We start from the raw sequence: 19,222 nt of genomic DNA on the forward strand, positions 1-19,222 counted from the left end.
TTATTAATCACAAAACATTTACAGCAGCTTCAATGGTCTCCACATCATTACATTGTATCACAAAACAAAATTGCACCGTGTATATAACATGCAACAAGCACTTTTAAAAACACAGCAGTAGTCTTAGTTACATAGCGGCTTTGCTAAGGATGTGCACAAAGCGCGTGAAATAAAACTCTTTAAGTCTGGGAACAAAGAGAACTGTCATCTCGAAAGACCTGAATACAGACTTCTTGTTTTAACAGCCAGTCTCAAGGTCGGGGCTCAAAATTAGGGCGACCACACGTGCCCTTACCGAGCACCAATGTTGCGCCATCTCTTACGCGAGAGCAGAGGCTCCAAGTTCGTAGCTCTACCGGAAGAAGCAGACGACAGCGGCTCACATATCCCGAGCCGAGCGCTACCGATGCGCCATCTATTAGGCAAGAGCAGAGGCCGCAGCGCTCCGCCTCCCGAGTCCTCCTATTGGCGCGCCAATTGGGGGCGGAGCGTCCCTCGCTCTTGGTCAGCAAAGTCAAGGATAGTCCCAGAGCAGCTCAGAGCAGAACATAATCTCATACGCGCTTGAGTTCGTTTCTCCAGACGCGACTTAGTAGTGATTTTTGGTATACATATATCCTACGCTGTCGTCTTTGCGTACGGAAGGGATAGTGTTGGTTATGCGTAATACATTAACAGAGCTTTGCGCATTGCGCAGAACCACCACGCTGTTTCTTACGTACGCAAAGGCGACAATGTATGATATACTAAAACTAGGGATGGGACGAATCCAGAATTTTGCGAATCCGAATCCAAGGAAGGTTCTGCCAATCCACGAATCTTACGAATCTCGAATCTTTCAAATCCTTTCTTTAAAAAGAGTTTAAAAAGCCAAGAAAAAACTTCTACTGGAGAGTGTCTTGAAGCAGAATATGACATACATTTGTTTAATGAAAAAAAAAAGTTCAGTTTCGGGAGAAAGTATACCCATATAGTTTACGTCACATATTTAACATATTGTTCATCGACTACATAAGAAATACATATATTCTCGACTCTGGATTATTTCCATGAAGCTAAAGCAACAATCAAAAGCAGAGCCATACCTTTAAACTGTCCAGAGCAATGTAAACAAACAAACAAGAAAACACCCGACGGTCAATGAGGCTTTCCGCGGACTCCAGTGGCGCCAATTAGAAAAAAGAAACGAACAAACGTGGTCGGTGGATTCGAAAGATTCGATTCGCCGTTTTGGGCGCTGGGATTCGGATTCCCGAATCTCGAATCCCTGCCCGTGATTCGGTTGGCACATCCCTAACTAAAACTTTAACGTCGTTTGCGACGTCAAGCCCAGCCCAACCGCGAACGCGAATATCGCCAACCCAATTCGAGAAGGTGTCGAATTGTTGCCCCTTTCCTGGCTGTGTATTCAACAGGGGAGCTATTCTCTCAAAGTAATTGACCTCGATTACTTTGTGTGTCGCCTATCATTGGTCGTTACGCGAAGAAGGCGTGAAGAACAGAGGTGAATGCCACGCGTCCTCAACCAATAGTCGAGCCCTTGATCCTGCAATCTTCGCGCTTTATCGGAGTGCCCCCCATATCACAGCGAGGCCGCCCTTCCGCGTGTTCTCGCTGGAAGCGGAAGGTTGTATCGTGAAAGAGAAATTTTTGCCGACGTGCGATATGTGCGCGTAGAGTGGATAGCCTACAGTGTGGCGCCACTTGACTCCCAACGTAGCGAAATGCGCAATGTTTCGCACGCAATCTATGCACATGAAGGTTATTCCACAGTGAAATGAACGGAATATCACCACATCACATTAATTATAATACACGTTTACACCTATGCGCCACGCTTTTCCCTCCTTTCCTCGCTGTCGTTTATTTCAGTATAGCACATAGCGCCCTCATGTCGTAGGAAACATGGAGGAAGGAAACACAGGAGCTATACAGGAGCGGCCGTTTCGAACAGATTTCCGTGGGACCCCTCTGGTGGTCGCTCCTGTCAAAACGGCCATTACTTCCTGTCCACCACGTGATCCTTTCTAAAGTTTCGATTTAGCAACGCTTTGCTGCTCGCGCTGCTTTCTGTGCTTTTCCAAAGTCATTTACTCTTAAAGGTGTTGCGACACTTTCTCTGATGTGTTGAAGCATAATATGTATGCATCGTACTCATTATGAGAACACCGTGGAAAAAAGAATTTTTCCTCTCGCTAGATTGGTTCGGAAAATAGGCGCAGCCACAGAACGACGGCCCACGGTGTGACCTCACGGACCCCTCTCCTCCATTTGGCTTGGGAGACGCGTGTCTTCCCTCGCTGCTCCTGTGTGACGTCACCAATGTCGCTTCTTCGGGGCCGTTTTTCTCCATACCTGCTCACGTCATGGACCTGAAAACTTGAATATGGGATGATGTCGGGTGATAGAATAGTTTTTCGTATTTATCTGGGAAAGCTGGAAACCACCTGTCACAACACCTTTAAAATGTGAGCACCATTGCGGGAACAACGTTTTGTTAACGTGTCCTTACCGCGGTTGCCATTCAACAGAAATCAGCTCTGTTACGGGAATAACCTTTCATTCGTAAGTACGCACTTGATCGGTTGTTTCGTGCCCCTCTCTGTGAGAATCATCTTGAATCATTCCTTTACAAACGGGCGCTGTACTACAGCTGCAGGTTCATTTGATTTCATTCAGTTTGATTACTGGCAAGCTTTACCACTTCAGCAACAAACACACAAAACGTGGCCACGTCGTCACACAAAAGTCGCTGCCACGAATGATGTTTCTGGTCCTACGTGCTTGTCCTGCAGACCGTAACCGGTCTTGTAGTAGAAGGGTAAACCGAGAGTAAACTTCCGAACACATATAAACAAAACTGGACGCGCGGCGTTCATCACAATGCAGATATCTGAACTGCAAGACAATCACGACTCTCGTCGTCTGCTTCGGGAGCTGGCCTGCGCATGCTCTTGGAGATCACGTGAGCGGTCACATGGTAGACAGCAGCATCCCAGAATGCAATGCGCAGCTGGCACGCCCGTCCCAATGGCAAAAAGTTGCAAGGGCTGCTCCTGTGTTTCCTTCCTCCATGGTAGGAAAGCACGACCTTCCTACTGTTCATGCGCTAAAGACACCGGCGGACGACGATACCGGCTAGGGATAAATAAGGGTAGCCTATGGGCGGAGCTTGTTCTGGTAGCTCTGCCCAACAGTTCTGACGTAAAGTAATCGAGCTCGATTACTTTTGACGAACTCCCCAGGAGGGGTCATGATCAGTGGCGTATCCCGACCTCCAAGGTAGGGGGGGGGGGGGGGCTCGGTACGAACCACCGCTGATCCCAGTTGCGCCCGTTGACACACACATACCTGTGCATACAGCAAGATGAGAAATGAAAGTCTAGAACGTTGAACGTTAAAAATGCGATTATGTACAGGGTGTGTGCAGAAAAACATGACCCGCATTTTTACATGTAACTCGTTGTCTACTTACCCGAGGAACTTCCGGTGGCGTACGATGGCGTATTTATGCGTGCGAAAGCTACAAAAAAATCCTGGAAACCATACTCAGGGTAAAAAAAAAAATAAACAGAACGTGAAAACATCGGCTTCCATGCATTGGAATAAGGCGGTCATGAGAGTGCATGGTAGTGCATGGCGGTCTCAGGAGAGTTATGTGCAGGCACCGCTAGTGGTACTACCGATGAGTCCATGTGGGACATCGTTTCGATTTCTGCACCAATAGCTCCCCTAGCGGTACTTGAACACAACTCTCCTGCGTCCGCCATGTTGCCCTATTCTGATGCACGGAGCTCGAAGTTTTCGCTTCCACGATTTTTCTGCAGATTTCGCACGCATAAATGCGCCATCGTGCACCACCGGAACTTCGTTAGTTGGGTAGGCAACAAGCTATGTGCCTAAATGCGGGTCACGTTTTTCTGCACACACCCTGTACATATAGGCTGTCATGGCCGGCGATGCTGCGTCTCGACATTGGAAGTAGGAAGTAGTTTGAAAACCTAATAATTTCAAAACTATTCAAGAATGCTGCTTCGATAGACAGACGCCAGAAACAGCAAGAACCTTCGCGATCGTCACGCTGGACAGGGTTGCCAGATGCCAAGCTGGTCTCCCGCCAAAACTGATTCAGAAAATAGCCCAAATATAGCCAACTCACGCCAACGCATAAAAGAAAAAAATAGCCAAAAGTGTTTTCGTTACTCTGTTCACAAAACCGGGAGAATATACAGCATAAGATAGGAGCATGCAACTTCACCTGGATTAAGGATGTATAAGTTCGCTTTTAAACTTGTTCAGGGATTCGGATGGCATAAAGTCCCCAGGGAACACGTGGTAGTCTACTAGACGTCCAGACCTGTTCTAGCCCTAGACTTTAGGGATAGTGCCCAAACTAGACGTTGACTAGACGTCTAAAAGTGTTAATTACCATTAGTTAGACGTCTAAAATTAGCGATTTACTAGACATCTGGTAGACATTTAGTAATTGACGTCTAATTGTAGACGTCTTGTAGCTGGCCTTGTATATACCACATATTAGAAATCATCAAGATTTTGTCTTATTAGGTTTTTAAGAGGTGTGAACACATTCACACATCAAATAGAGTCACTAAACTATATGATGTGGTTCCAAGCTTAGCTTTCAGGCTTACAAAACTGAAGTTCAATTGTTACAAAACATATGCAGGAAACTGAATTACTTGATGGCAGAGTTAACATAATTGTGTCGTTCCAGTTGTCCGTGAACCGGCCTTGGTGGCTGAGTCTGTAGTGTGTTCGCCTTCTGATCCCGAGGTCGCCGATTCGAACCCGGCCAAAAACACCAGCAATTTAGTGCCAGGATACAAGTTGCTTAGACATGCCATCTTCCACAAGGGAATTAAATACGGTGTGTTGTGTGGTGAGCTTTCATTGCACATTTAAGGACACTCAGGTGGCCAATCCACAGACCGACTGCTGTGGCGTCGCTCATGATCTCAGTTGTCTCGCAATGTAAACTCCAATTATTATTAAGTCTTCCATGTTGGTATCTGTCCACAATAGTCACCACAAGAAATCTAAAAAATGTAGCCAAATGCAGAAAGAGAACTGGAATTAGGAGGGTCATCCAAAAATAAGTTTCCCGATATTTGTTATTCAAAGGAAACACCACTAGGACAAACTGAATGGTGTAGTAGTTGGGTGTGACATCAGGGCACTGCAGATGTTGGTTAATGGAGTGCCGTTCACCTATGTGTCATGCATTCAAGCATGGATGTAATATTTCCGAGTACGTCTGACTATCCTAGTAAGTAAGAGTTATGGTTATCCTACTTTTCGTTAAAGAAAAAAGAGTGCTTTAGAGAATATCCACTGACACCTAGCCACTTTTTCGTAGTTAACACCTGTTTATACAAAACACTTTACAGGCATTGAAATGGTGTGTCCTCTATACAGGGTCGTGAAAATCTGCACAATGAACAGTACAGTGGGAGATCAGCCATAACACCACGAAACAACGTTTCTTTTCTGAAATTCCGAGAATTGTTAATGGCGACTAGCGGGTCACTGGTACTGCACTCTGACACTTATGGGAACAAATTTCCTTCAGCTTGGTCAACAAAAGTTATGCGAGGTGGGGCCACATTTGCTCGGTAACGTTCGTAAAGAGCAACGAATGAATGCAGCTTGTATTTTCCTTTAATGGTATCAAGACGGTCAAGATGAATTTCTTGGAACAATTATTACTAATGAACCGTGGGTGCATTATACAAGTGCTGAGACAAAATACCATAGGAAGTCATGGTGAGTGCCCAGTGAAAGCATTCTGAAGGAGGTCAAACTCACGTTTTCGTCTGGAAAGGCTATGCCGACAATGTTTTAGGACTATCGTTGTGTGCAACTTGTAGATTATCTCACACGCACAATCACAGTAAATGCAGATGTACTGCGAGATCCTGGGTAATCTTCAAACTACAATGAAACAAAAACGCACAGCGTACCACGTCAACGCTGTCTGCACTCGTCTTGAAAAACTCGGGATTTGTTCCAGAAATTCATCTGGAAATTTGCCAAAGAGAGAAAAAGTACACAAGCAAGCTGGTACGACGTTGAAGTAGGAAGCGTCACTTTGAGCATGAGAATGAAGCATACAGGAGACACACAAACGTGAGTGTCCTTTACGTGAGCTTCCTGTATACTTCGTTCTCCTCATGTTCAAGGTGATGATTCCTACTTCAATGAAAATTTGCCCAATTTGCTGTTCCATCTTCCTCTCAAAGCGACCCTCGGCAGTCACCAATTTGCAAGTGCTCATGAAACACAAATTGATCAGGTGAAGTGCAAAGTGAATGCCTCACTTTGTAAACAGGACATATCATGGCACAGATAATACAGTATTGAATACTTTATATCACAGTACCAAAAATGTTCAGCTAAATAAAGTGACTATGTTAGGCAGTAACGTTCCGCTCTAATCTGTACATAAACTTTTTCAATGTTATGCTATAGATTTATTATTTTGTTCACAGCTTAAGAAGCTTTGGTTGGATGATCCTCATACATGAAGGAAATTCCTTATTCTGTTACTTTCCATCACACATGTGTGAAGCAGCAAGTACAATCTGTTTGCAAATGATCATACTAAGGTAATAAAACTGGACTCTGTAACAACTTTCAGAAACTATGCACGAATGGGCCACATTAACTTTGTCCAATTATATTATGACCAAATGGATAGTATGTAGTCCTTCATGCTATGTGAGTTGTATGCCCATATATTGTAACAAAAGATCAGTTAGATGAGGGCAGTCTGACTGAGGTACTAGATAATTTAAATAATGTCTATACATAACGCAGCACTTTTTGGTATAACCACCAAATGGATAGGCTGAAATCTTGATGTGGCTGAAACAGTACAAACTGCGTTTTGTAGATTCCAACTGGAGGTTCACCCCTCTTCCTTATTAAACTACACATCTGCGGAACCGGTATCCTTGATCGTGTCTTGCTTCCTTACATCCTGCACCGTTTTGCAACAGCGAACTTTCCCAAAGCGCCTAGGATGCTGATATCCATGCTATCAGTACATTTACAGTACATTTAGCAATATAAGATCGCTATGAACGACCAAGTGACCTAGCAGAGTGGAACAATGTTGTGTTGTGATTGGTTAAAGGGACTATCGCATCCGGACACATGGGTAGGAAACAGTTACGAGAATGCCTGGCACCATTGGATATTCCATTTCGCCATTTTTTTTTTCTGCTGAGAAATGCTTGGATATCAAATAAACGAGTTTCTTTTTTTCTTTTCGGTCAGCACAACCACTGGGAAAACGAACGCTGACATCATCGTAACGCATAAGATAATTCAACCAATGCGAAGGCGGCGCGGCGCTCCCCATTTTCTCTTCGAGCAACGCTCCGAGATATGGAGATATTGTCTGCTTCGTGCATAGCAGCGTACATGGCTTCGTGTGTGAAAGAACCTATTTCCTTGAACTTGCTGGGATGTGATCAAAAGTGAAGCATAGAGGAAAGTGTCATCGGACAGTTCGTTCGCACCGCATGCACCTTCTCCTACGACACAGTGTTGCCACACCTACAGATTTATCATGAGATCTACCTACTTTTTGAAAAATCTACAGATCTACAGAGATTTATGGAAATCTCATGATTTTTGGTCCAATGAATGGATCACTCGACGCAGTACGTGTTTCGCATCAGTGCACAAAACGACAACGATGAAAAACGTCAGCAGAACGCGGGAATGAGTGTTTGACCGACTATTTTTTTTTAATATTTTCTGCAGTTAATTTGATGAAAACGAATCAAAGAAACAGCCTCTCAACGACCACCACAACTGGCCTCCTGCTGCACACAGGACGCATGCTGTTGGGTCAAGCTGCTTTGCCTTCGCCATTGACAAGGATTTGATCCGTCGATCACGAAACTGGCGGGGCTCGCCGGAGGAGAAGGACGTCTTCAGCGAACGAACCATTGGCGAGCCTCAACGCTAAATCTGTTTTCTTGAATATTTGGCGAGCTCTTTCACCAGCACCACCACCTCTTGAGTATGTGCGCGTTACCAGTTTGCCTCACAGACTTGACTTGGCTGGCTTTGAAGTGAAACCAAACGTTTATAATTCACCTAACGCATGTACGCTTTCATTATGTCTGTGGAAATAATATACAGTCAAACTCCTTTATAGCGAACACCTTCTTAACGAAAATACCACTACAGCAATTTTTTTTTGCGGTCCCGCTGGAGCCTATAGGTCCAATAATGGACATCCTTTTTAACGAAAATACCCCTACTGCGAATTTTTTTTTGCTGTCCCCTGAGTTTCGTTGTAAAGGAGTTTGACGGTATCGAGCTTTATTGTTTTTGTGGTCCATTGTTATCCTCGCTCATCACTGTGATGGTGGAACGAGCGAGAGAAATGTTCCTACTACACGCGATAGGTTATTCTTGCATTGGAGCGCCACAGCTGATGTGAATACAGATGTCAAAGTATTAAAATCTACGTGCAGTGACACTTTTTTGTGATTGTAGCAGACACTTAAGTCCACTGCAATCACAAGAAACGCGGCATCGCAAACCGAAACCGAAAGTTCCAACGGCAGTGCGCCGCAGCAAGAAATTCCAGCTGTGGTCGTGGTCTTCAGCAGTGGAACGAAATAAGCCCTTGCTCTTCCACTAATATAGAGACGCATGCAGACGTTCCAGATTTGAAGGCAAAGCGTTCAGGAAATCGAGTTTTGAGTGGCTACAGATTTTTAGCTCGATCTACAGATTTTTCGGACTCGGATCTACAGATAAATTTTTTTTGCGTGTGGCAACACTGCGACAGGATGGAGTGGCAGAGGCTGCATGTAGAGGTGTGCGCCGTGGGCATTTTTTTCGGCGGCGGCGTAGTCCACGTTGAAGGCCCGGCGGCGTCAGCGGCGTCACGCCGATGCTATCATATCGGCGTGCGCCCTGTGGGCTGTCAATATGTTCTCTTCTCCAACGGGGACGCACGAACACCTCAGAGCGGTATTTTCATCAGGTATTTTCTCCATCATTGTCAACGCGACGGTGGCAGTATTTACTGTACCTTGCACCAAACAAGTGCGTCAGCACTGGATAGTATTATGAAAGAAAACCGAACACACAAAGGAACATTAGGAGAAGTAAAGCACTTCAAGAAGGTCGTCGTCCAAGAACTTTGACTGGGCGCGTTAAGTGCGCGTTACGCGCTGGAGAAAACAACATAGCTAGATAATCCGAACGACGAGCACTACACGTAACAGTTATAGCGAGTGCTGATCGAACGTTCACAGGACGGCGACGCGTGAAAGCTTTGTCCACTGATCCAGTGGCTCTTTTTGGGAAACCATATAAATGTGCGAACGTTAGCAAACGATATGACGTAAGGCGCACCCACCACGTCATTGAACAGTATTTTTGCAGAGGCTGTAGTTATCATGAATAAATACTGTAGAATCATTTAATTTCGCAGCCCTAAATTTTCGCGAATCGAGTAGGGATATATTCGCAACAACTAAATTTCACGCACTCCACGAGTTCCTCGAATTTTCTCGATTCGCAAAATTCGAGGTCTCGCGAAATTAAAAGGTTTTACAGTATAAACTCGTCCAGAACGAGTGGGTTGTGTCTGCCATGCTTCGCGCGCATTATAAGGCCCGCATGAAAACACCCTCTCTGACTGTGTGCTTTTCGCCGGCACACACAAACTGCACACTTGATGTAGGCGCTAATCTGTTCGTCAGATAGACCGCTTTCCAATCCACATAAGGCGAAAGTCGCGTCATTTCTGCGCTCGGAAATGGCGTACTTCTTGTTTCGGCTCATCTGCATAGCGACATTCAGCGTCGGATATTTCAACGCACGTGCGCGTTTAAGAATTTCTTAAACATGGAATGGCTTTCAACGACGAGTATCTTCCGTTCTGCTATCCCATTTTTACGCGAAATTCCTTAATTAAAGAATTAATGAATTTGAGGTAATTAATGATCTTATGGTTACATACTTTCTTCGAGATTATATTCGCATGACCAACTCAAAAGCGGCATGTATTTCGTCCCGCTATTTTTTAAACAAAATTCTGTGACGAATAAAAAAACAAAACACACTGTATATGGATAATGACCAGTGCTATGGTGTTGGTGGATGACCGGCAAACAACCTGCAATAATTGAATGACAAGTTTTCCTTGAGTTGTGTGCCTCCAGGGTCGACTATGAAACGAAACTCTAAAGCATGAACAGCATATCAGGAGATGAAATTGTCACTGCTAAAAACACCACAAATGAAGCCTGGAACCTAAGATGAAAGAAAAACAAACAAAATATTAGGTATGGGAGATATTCGTTTATAGAAAGTGGATCAAAATGGGCACATTACACAGCCGCGCCGATTTTTCAACATCGGCGGCAGCGGCGGCGGCGCGCCGACAGTTTTGGTACGGCGGCGACGGCGAGGCCCTGACCTCCGGCGGCGGTGCTTCGGCGCGGCGGCGCTTCGGCGCGGCGGCGCACACCTCTAGCTGCATGGCGTACATCATCCAAGGTGGCACAATTTCATCACTGCTGTACTCCTCAGAATCGCTTGCAAGCGAGGCGACGTCGCCTTTCGAGTCTGCTCTGGCGATGTATTTCACCAGATTGCTCAATACATACGCAACTTATCCACTTGGGGCTTTCACTGCCCTTGTCACCAAGGAATATCATGGTACTGAAGTTTCAGTATCGACCACGATTGACGAAATCGCGAAGTCTGTATCAATAATTTGGACACCTAAGTGAATATGAAGGCCTTTTATTCCAGTCAGCGTCAGTGTACCACTTCTCAGTGTACATAATGTATTTACATGCACATCTTTAATTTATAAAAGTTACCCAACAGAACAACAGGGAGCACAGCTCCTAAGAAGTACATACATACCTATGCGTCTTGTAAATACTTTCCACAACCAAAGACTATGAGTTCCATACAAAAACCTCAAGGTGCAATGCACTAGAGGCAAAACATCTGTTTAATTTCATGTGAACCTTTGTTCGTAAACTGCCAAGCAAATGGCTCCAAGACTCCTACACAGGTGGGTTATGCTACATGAGACAGCACTGCTCTGGCATTCCAGGGACACGAAAGTTGCCTGCTTCCCCCATTGCAAGTTCTGGGCTCTGAAATGAAATCCAGATGCTGTACTTGTGTTAGCAAAGAACAAAAGGTGCCCAGCAAGTAACCACTACTCGAACATAGGTAGACTACTTTCTTTAGAAACTATTGGGTAGAAATGTGGAATCGACTTACAATCATGAACATACTTGGCAGTCAGCTGAGTGAAATGAGCAACCTATATTCAAACTACTACACTTCCTTTCTTTGACGTGAAAACATCTAAGTTCGGTTTGGTAACCAGGTCAAAATTTACAACGCAATAAAATTATGCTGAATTTCATGATGTAATAACTGAGTGAGTAATAAACCGATAGCAACCAACTGGCTAAATCCAGATATCTTGTACGTGTAAGATTCTATCTAATAAGGTCATTGCGGGCAGTTTATCTCGCGAACGCGTGAAGCTGCTAGGACGCCGATCGAGGTGTTGTTGGAAAGCGCTTGAGAGGTTCTACCTGCACCTTAAGCGATATCGGCTTCAACAACAATAACCAAAATTTTATAAATTTGCAAAGTTGAAATATCAAAATTTTGCAAGAATGTCAGCATATATGAAACTAAAATATGGTCAGAATCGAAGGAAACAGCAATCTGAAGAAAAAAGGCAGCTCGAGAGGAACTCAAAAATCCCCCAAAGTCCAGCACCGAGCGATCGAGAGAGCTACGGGAGCAGCGAAGATGATTAGCGGCGGAGGCAAATTTGACTGGCGGCACACACAGCAAGCCCTCACCCTCTACCAGTAGGGTAACTTCGACTTGTACGAGTGAGAAAGCGACCTACAAAGACGATGGCGTGCATCCAGAGGGGAGCTCAGCACCGTGGAGTCACAGCCTGCCAGAGAATCCCAGGGGCAGCGGCGACGGGAGGTGGCGCACGCCGCCTTCACCGTGTCATTCGAGCCGAACGACTTTAGCCACGCAGACCGAAACGGTCACTAAAGTCCCGCAAAGGCGCAAAGGATTTGGAGAACGTGACCTTTTAATATAAAACACTACGGCTCGAACATGACTGAGTCCGCCCCAATTTCTTTCTAGTTTCCATAGACTGGGGTCGACCTATATTCAAGTAAGTATGTAGAGACACTCTGTTGACTTTTTGCTAATAATTGTAGCTGTGTAGCTTTCTGTAGCTTAGTAGCTGTGATGGCAGGTGCACCCACGTGAATCACACTTACATTCAGACATACTCCTTAGTACTATGAAGTACTTACAATTTCTACTAGTTCTTTTGGAGGTTGTCCACATTCTTGCATCTGTATTGCATCACAACAGAAGACACAACATATATTAGCTAATGCTCTTATCAATTATCCCATGAAATCTCAATAATAGCAGGGAGCCATCCAAGACTTACCTTTTGCATAAAATTCAACACACGCTCAAATCTTGCTTTTTTCACTTCTGGGGCATCGCTCGGTTGCTCAGCCTCAAACTCTTCACAGACCTGCTTCATTAGTTCGTACTGTTTGTTGAAGCGATCATAATCTTGGGACGTAAGCGAAGGCCTTTTCTCTGCTAACCAGTCGGGATACTGCATGAAGGAATACAGAAAAGAACATGAGACAGGTAAGTTCTTGTAAACTAGGGAAAATATGCAGTGAGGTACACCAAAATATAATAGAGCATAAAGTTATGTAAAGATGCAAAATTCCTGATAATTTAGTGTTCCCAAAATAGAAGAATAACTGACTTGAAAAGAAGTTTAAAAAAATGAGACAATTTAACTTTGCATTGTTTACGTCCAGTACATAAATAAAAAGTAGAATAGCTTTTTGTATCTCAGTAGAAATCGGAGTTGGGCTAGTTGGTGCATAGTAAGGAGGAGGAGGAGCGCAAACGGAAGACAAGCACAGAAGTGAAGTTAACGGGGCAAGCACTTGTCCTGTCAACTTGTCATGCGTGCTTACCTTCCGTTTCGCGCTACTCCTTCTTCATAATAGCTTTTGTAGCGTCTGACTCAAAAAGGCACACTATGTTTTGTTGATACTTCCGCCTCACTTATGCGTCATTTCTTGCCAGACCATTATATTTCAATGTCTGGAAGTTCTGAGCAATGTTTCCAATGAAGAGGAACAAACGAAAACATTTTTTTCTTTTTCCCAGGAGGCCTCGCATCTGTACTTGCGACTACTGAGCATTTACATGAGAAATGCCAATGGTCTACAATGGAGAAATTGTCTACTATTACTCCCTTTTATATTGCGTTTTATGGATTCAGAATCATCTGCATAGTCCTGTGAGATGAGAACATTGTGAGGGGTACCTAAAACCTGGTCACAGACCTAACATAACATCAAACTACATAACTCTCCACTTCCTTTCAACAATGAGCGATATTCCTACTAGGAAGATATGGGCTTCCGCTTTTGAACACGTAGCTTGTGAAGTAAATTACCTCTGAGACAGAAATTTAAAAATCTTATAGCAACTAAATCTATTTTGCACATTTGTTTTTTGTTCAACCTGTTCGTCTTGCATGTGCAAACACAATTTTAATTCCACTTCACATTGGCTTTCTTATTTTGTTTAGTTGAGAGTATCTTTGGAGCAAAGCAGTTCCTAAGAGGGTGCAAGAGGAGCAACCACCCTGGATGCCACACCCAGAGGAGGGAGCATCAGAACCTCATAAGGCTGGACAGTGAAGTGAAAGGCAAAATAATTTGCACTGCAAAATTTAAGCTAGAAATTTCCTGATTCATCTTTTTTTGTCAGTCAGAAGCCATAGCCTTCAAGTGCAGAACATTCATGCCAGTCATATGTGCATGCCTAAAAATGAATAACAGATGTGAATTCTGCAGCCGGCTTTTTTCCCTCTCTCTCGCTTTGTGCAATCTTTAAACAGTGCTTCACAGTCGCCCTGCCCCGGGTGGCAGTTGGCTTCAGGATGGCTCTGCTTGGGAAAATTTTAAAATGTGGTCCAACTTGACCACAGCTGGCAATGAAACACACCCTGCTCATTTGTATCTACTCCATCAATAGCAAGACAACTAATCCGTACCTTATCAACAATGTCTCTCAGTGCTGGATATAGCATTTCCTTTGAAAGTAGGTTCTGCATCATGTTCTGCATCATAGACACAATGCCTGGCATTCCTGCCATTGGTCCATTTTCTGAGATGCCGCATCCATCCACGTTTAAGGATCCCATAAGGGTGGACAACTCGTCTTGTGATGGAGGATCCTTTAAATGTGGGAGTCAGAGTTTCCATGTTCAAATGCAAACAACATGTACTGTGAAACAAGCAGAAAACAAACTCTTTGTAGTGGCAACAGACCATGCTACACTAGGCATTTACACAATAATGGGTGCCTAATTTATGTACTGATTCTGTTGTGGAACTTCGAACATCGTACTGGATCGATAGCTGGATCACTCTTAAAGGAACGTGGAAAGGAGATTTGATTGGCTGAAAACCATTTTTAATTTGTGAAGCAGCATGTAAAGCTCTACCACGTAAAATATTTTGTTACAGCGCAATTCAATTTGTAAAATCGCTGCCGTGGTGTGAGGCTCGCAAGCTCGAGCCACAAGGCACTCCCCATTGCCCGTGACGTCAAACGTTAAAAGTGCTCTCATTCGCTAAAAAACATTTGCCACAGGTGGTGCATCCTACATGCAACAGTCTTGTGGTACAACATTTCCACAGTATTATCAGAACATTATTGAAACTTGAAGGGTTTATGCCTGCATATCATTGCTGGTCTGATCCAAGGTTATATATAGTAAATTCAAATTAAATCAAACTCCAGGGAGCCACAGATTTTTGTTTGAACTACAAAAGGTTTGAATCATGTGGAAGTTAAACTATTTATGTTGCAAGATTAAATTACAACTTGTCATATGAACAGCTACAGGCTCTACACACACAGAACATATTCCCAAAGCATTGTGTTGGCCTCAGTAAAGCCTAGAAGTCTACCCTAAAACTCTACAAACCACCAACCGAAGTACGCCGACAAGTCAAAGTGTCGCAGCGGACCCGCACATTGAAATCAGTGCGCAGTGTTAGCAACATCACGCACATCAGTGACAACACCACCTGGAGCTGCAACTTTGTTCCGGATTTATGAAGTTGTACGCTTGAATGTCAAAGCTGCTGATATTTTACTCTGTCCAGCACCATATTAATGTCCAAGTTCAAATGTTAGCGGGCACAAAGTCATTTTCCCTTTTTAAACAAAGTTAGCAAAAATGCTGTTCAAATTTGAGGTACTAATGGTCGATTCACACGATGCAACTTTAGTTGCGCGCAACCAGGTTACGCCACCAAGTTGCACCGTGTGAACGTGAAGCTCTGGTTGCGCAACTCGAGTTGCAGGAGTTCACGAGCGATTTCTCCTGCAACTCTAGCTGCAACCTGTCAATCACACGGCTCCACCTTGCAAGCGCGACCAATCAGGAAGACTTCCATGTGTCAGTTATTGCAGCGGCAGTACGCGAGACGATGAAATTATCACTGACCAGTGGAAATTATGCAAAATTATCAAACTCGCAACGGATTGAAGTCATAACGGGCGGAAGTCGCAGTGCGACTGGACGAAAATGATGACAGTGGTGTTTTTTCGCACCACCTGGCGAGCTCGGTGACATCGACGGCATTCCAAGTTGCTCGCCATATGAAAGGGACATTTTTGGTGCAACTTCGGTTGCGCGCAACTGTGGCGGGAACAGAGTTGCAGCAAAAAGCTGCTCTGTATGAATCGACCCTAATCCCTCCTACAGACATTCTGGGTTCATTCCACCCATGTCGCCTCACCAGCACAACAGCGAGACAGCTTATGACAAACGGGTTTATTCCACACATGATCCTCCATAGATCGCATGAGTATCCTCCTTTCCTTGTCATTTGGCGATGCCAATGTGGCAGTCCCCATAATCTAGGAAGCTTTTAAATACATTGAAAATGTAACGTGCCAACCAAAATTTGGGGATCAAATGAACTGGAAGTATCAAATACCAGAGTTTGAAGAGCCTACCGTATTTGTAAACTTTTTCCACATTGATAATCATGCCGATGGTTTAAGTATGTAACCCTATGTGCAGATAGAAGTAGCACTTACACCAAGAGAAGCAGCTGTGTCTGATATACTCTTCATTGTCTCATTTAACGTTGCTGCAAATTCTTCGTCTGTTGTGGCTGTTGCTGTATGAAGAGAAAGTATGGCTCAAAAAATGTACTACAATAAAGCAGATGTGTGCCAGCCACAGCAAAATGACTACAAGCAACTAAGTCAATACTTTTTTTAAATTTTTTAATTAGAAAAAAAAAAGGTTAACACTGTTTCTAATAATATCATCATCAACGCTGTTTCTAATACCGATACAGTTGCCGTCCGATTTCTCAAACTCCACAATTTATCATTTTCAGAATTGTTAAAATTCCACGTCCAATATTTCACACCATTGCTCAAAAGAAGAACTCGATTTGTCGTACACATTACGGTTCAAGCCAGTCAGGCGCAACAAAATTGATTGAACCTAATCAACTGTACACTACTACATGAAGGCCTGATTCACAATATATTAAGGTTTGGACAGTTGTTTATTCATATTTAGAAAATTAATTTGATTGACTGATTGAATATACGAGCCCTCGCTTTACACACTCTGGAATAAACAAAAACCCCCCTTACCAACACATGCCAACATTACCCACAGAAGAGTAAAAAAAAAGTAACTAAGCTACACTAGAAGCACAGCTGTCTAGCTAAGGGTGCTCGAGATTCATAAAAACAAAATGCACTACATTATGGCCTATGTAGACAGCTCCGTTCAAAAAAGCATTACCTTCAATCCAAATAAATTACCTGCACGATTAGCTGTAGCTGCAATTTTGCTGAACTGTTCCTTTAACTCAGGATCTTGATCCAAGTACGAGTTCATAACATCAGCAAACTGGCCAAACTCTGCTGTCCATGGGTGATCTTCTGCAGATGACGTACCAGTGTTCAAGCAGTTTGTGTCCTGTTATAATAATAGTGTATAACCGTAGATGCTTACACAGGCCTTTTACATAGTGAAATGACGCAGAAAAGCTGCTCAAACCTTTTTCTTCTCTCCTTTCTTCCCAAGGCTTGGAGGAGCATTTTCGAAATCTTTCAGGGCACCTGAAGAAAGACGAAGGGATTCATTGCATATCTCATGCGTGAAGTAAGCCCACTGTAACCCACTTAGTACGAGCAGGCTCCTTAAAGTGGCAGTCCAGACCCTTACCAAAGTCTTAAAAATGCTCTCACATGCTTTCTCATGATTCTCAGAGTCAGCATGCAAAATATTCATAACTGAATTTTATGTCCACCACTCTAGATGTCGTGAATTTCCAGTAGCTTCCCGTTTTTCTTCTATCATGTCTTCCAGCCACCGCTTTGTGACAAAACATGCTGTGCAAGGTATCACAAAACAGTTCTCAATCACGTTTACCTCAATAGCACACGCTTGCGGCATCCGCCACGGTGAGGCAGGTCATGCTCATGCCACCTTAGTAGCGAAATGGGATGTGAGCATGCTGTTCGGTGTTTATTATTGCATTGACAGAATGGCGTAATTGCATCCTAAAAACTATGACGCTCTGGTGGGGGAAATTTTGTACGTGGAATCTACGCATGGGCAACTCAAATCACAAAATCAGTCGACACCTCCAGGTTGTCTTTTTAAAGCTTACAATGCATTTAGCTCCAAAGCCAAGAACTCCACAAGTGTTTGCACGACATGTGCTGTGGTGCATGTTATTGCAGTATTTTTACTTCTATGACTATTTTATGCATATTTTGCTACACCGTTGCATATTTTGCACATATGTATATGCATACTTTGTTCTACTGTCGCATATCTTGCACATATGTGTATGCATGTTTTGTTCACAGTAGCAAGATCTACATGAGCAGGACTTGCACAGTTCTTTGCTCTGTGCTTGCACCTGTAAACGGGATGTACAGGGGACAAGGAACGGGACAAGCCTTTCCCTGCCTTCTCAGAAACCAAAGCAAAGCAAACCAAAGTTCCACACTGAATGCTCTGCACTCAGTCGAATCTATGAATGCAGAGTAACTGCACTGCAAGTAAACATAGATAGACCAACTCATTCCGAAACCTTAGCTTCCAAAACAATGGTTTAATTGCCAAGAGGAAGTTATAGAACTACGTCCTCGTAGAGAGAATCAAAATCACAAACAGGAAACCTTCAATGGATGACGTAGTCCAGTATAATATGAAACCCTACGTAAATCAGCTACTTCAATCACGCCATCGACGGCAACGACAGGGCATCCTGAGAAACGCTTGCACGTTTGAACTGTAGAGACCGCCGCACTGTAGTGCGTTGACTTTTCATGCAGACCGCTCCCGGAAAGCCCATGACAACATTCGTCCAACATGTTGTAAATTCCTTACTGTCAAGAAGATCATCAAGTTCTTCGTCTTGCTGGTCGTCCACGTCCCCAGAGAGGTCGACTTTTTGTGAAGTTGCTTGCACATGATCATCCGTACTGTCAGATTTTATGCCCTCCGAAGGACCAGCATCAGCCATGCTTGCGTTGCCCGGCCGTCGACTTCAGTGGGAAACATGCAGAATGCAAACCTTGAGGATATGTACAGGTTGCTAGATGCTGGCTGCGCTGCGCTGCGCGTCATAGCTACCTAGCAAGCAAGACCACTGATCTCTATCTATAAAGGCTGGATGGCGCATGAGAGAGGGGCTCGCGGGGAGAGGCGTGCATTCGGGCCGCCATGTTCGGAGGCCCTAAAGCGCAGTGTGCGCCCATAGAAAACAATGGGAGGCAACGGAGATTGTGAGTATTTATAGCGCTGCAGGCGTTGATCGTTGCTTGTCATCACACAATTTTGTAAGGTGCCAGTATACTGATGTATCCTAACAGTGCTTCACAGGTGTCCTGCCGTTCGATTCTTAATTACGTTATGTTTCGCATTCCGAAACTAGACCGTCACAGCAGTGCAGCGCTGGGGATTGTACTACAGTACGTTTCCCAGCCAATATTTCAACAAGAAACGATGTGAGGTTAACAACCACCATGTAAGTAATATCCCGTGCTGCGTTCT

The 19,222-nt window shown here is 44.1% G+C and overlaps 1 protein-coding gene across 2 annotated transcripts; it reads right to left on the reverse strand.

Moving 5' to 3' along the window:
- Positions 1–10,787: 10,787 nt before the first annotated feature.
- LOC135385637 (peroxisomal biogenesis factor 19-like) lies at positions 10,788–18,778 on the reverse strand. Of its 2 annotated transcripts, none has more exons than XM_064615082.1 (8): positions 18,557–18,778; positions 17,213–17,274; positions 16,975–17,131; positions 16,228–16,310; positions 14,165–14,347; positions 12,521–12,697; positions 12,378–12,419; positions 10,788–11,187 (listed from the first exon to the last, which is right to left on the reverse strand). In XM_064615082.1, exons 1-8 carry the CDS (start codon positions 18,690–18,692, stop codon positions 11,089–11,091), a joined length of 939 nt encoding a protein of 312 aa, XP_064471152.1. In that variant the 5' UTR covers positions 18,693–18,778; the 3' UTR covers positions 10,788–11,088. The 2 variants fall into 2 exon arrangements, with proteins under 2 accessions (XP_064471152.1, XP_064471153.1); XM_064615083.1 differs by having other exon boundaries at positions 10,788–11,168; positions 18,557–18,776.
- Between the last annotated feature and the right edge of the window lie 444 nt (positions 18,779–19,222).

Source organism: Ornithodoros turicata, chromosome 2, assembly GCF_037126465.1.
Source record: "Ornithodoros turicata isolate Travis chromosome 2, ASM3712646v1, whole genome shotgun sequence".
NCBI lineage: Eukaryota > Metazoa > Arthropoda > Arachnida > Ixodida > Argasidae > Ornithodoros > Ornithodoros turicata.

Coding starts and splice junctions, on each gene's coding strand:
- LOC135385637 (XM_064615082.1), bottom strand. CDS start 18,692: ATGGCTGATGCTGGTCCTTCGGAGGGCATAAAATCTGACAGTACGGAT. Junction 16,311..16,974: donor AGCTACAGCTAATCGTGCAG/GTAATTTATTTG, acceptor CTCTTCATACAG/CAACAGCCACAACAGACGAA. Junction 12,698..14,164: donor TGAGAGACATTGTTGATAAG/GTACGGATTAGT, acceptor TCCTTCATGCAG/TATCCCGACTGGTTAGCAGA.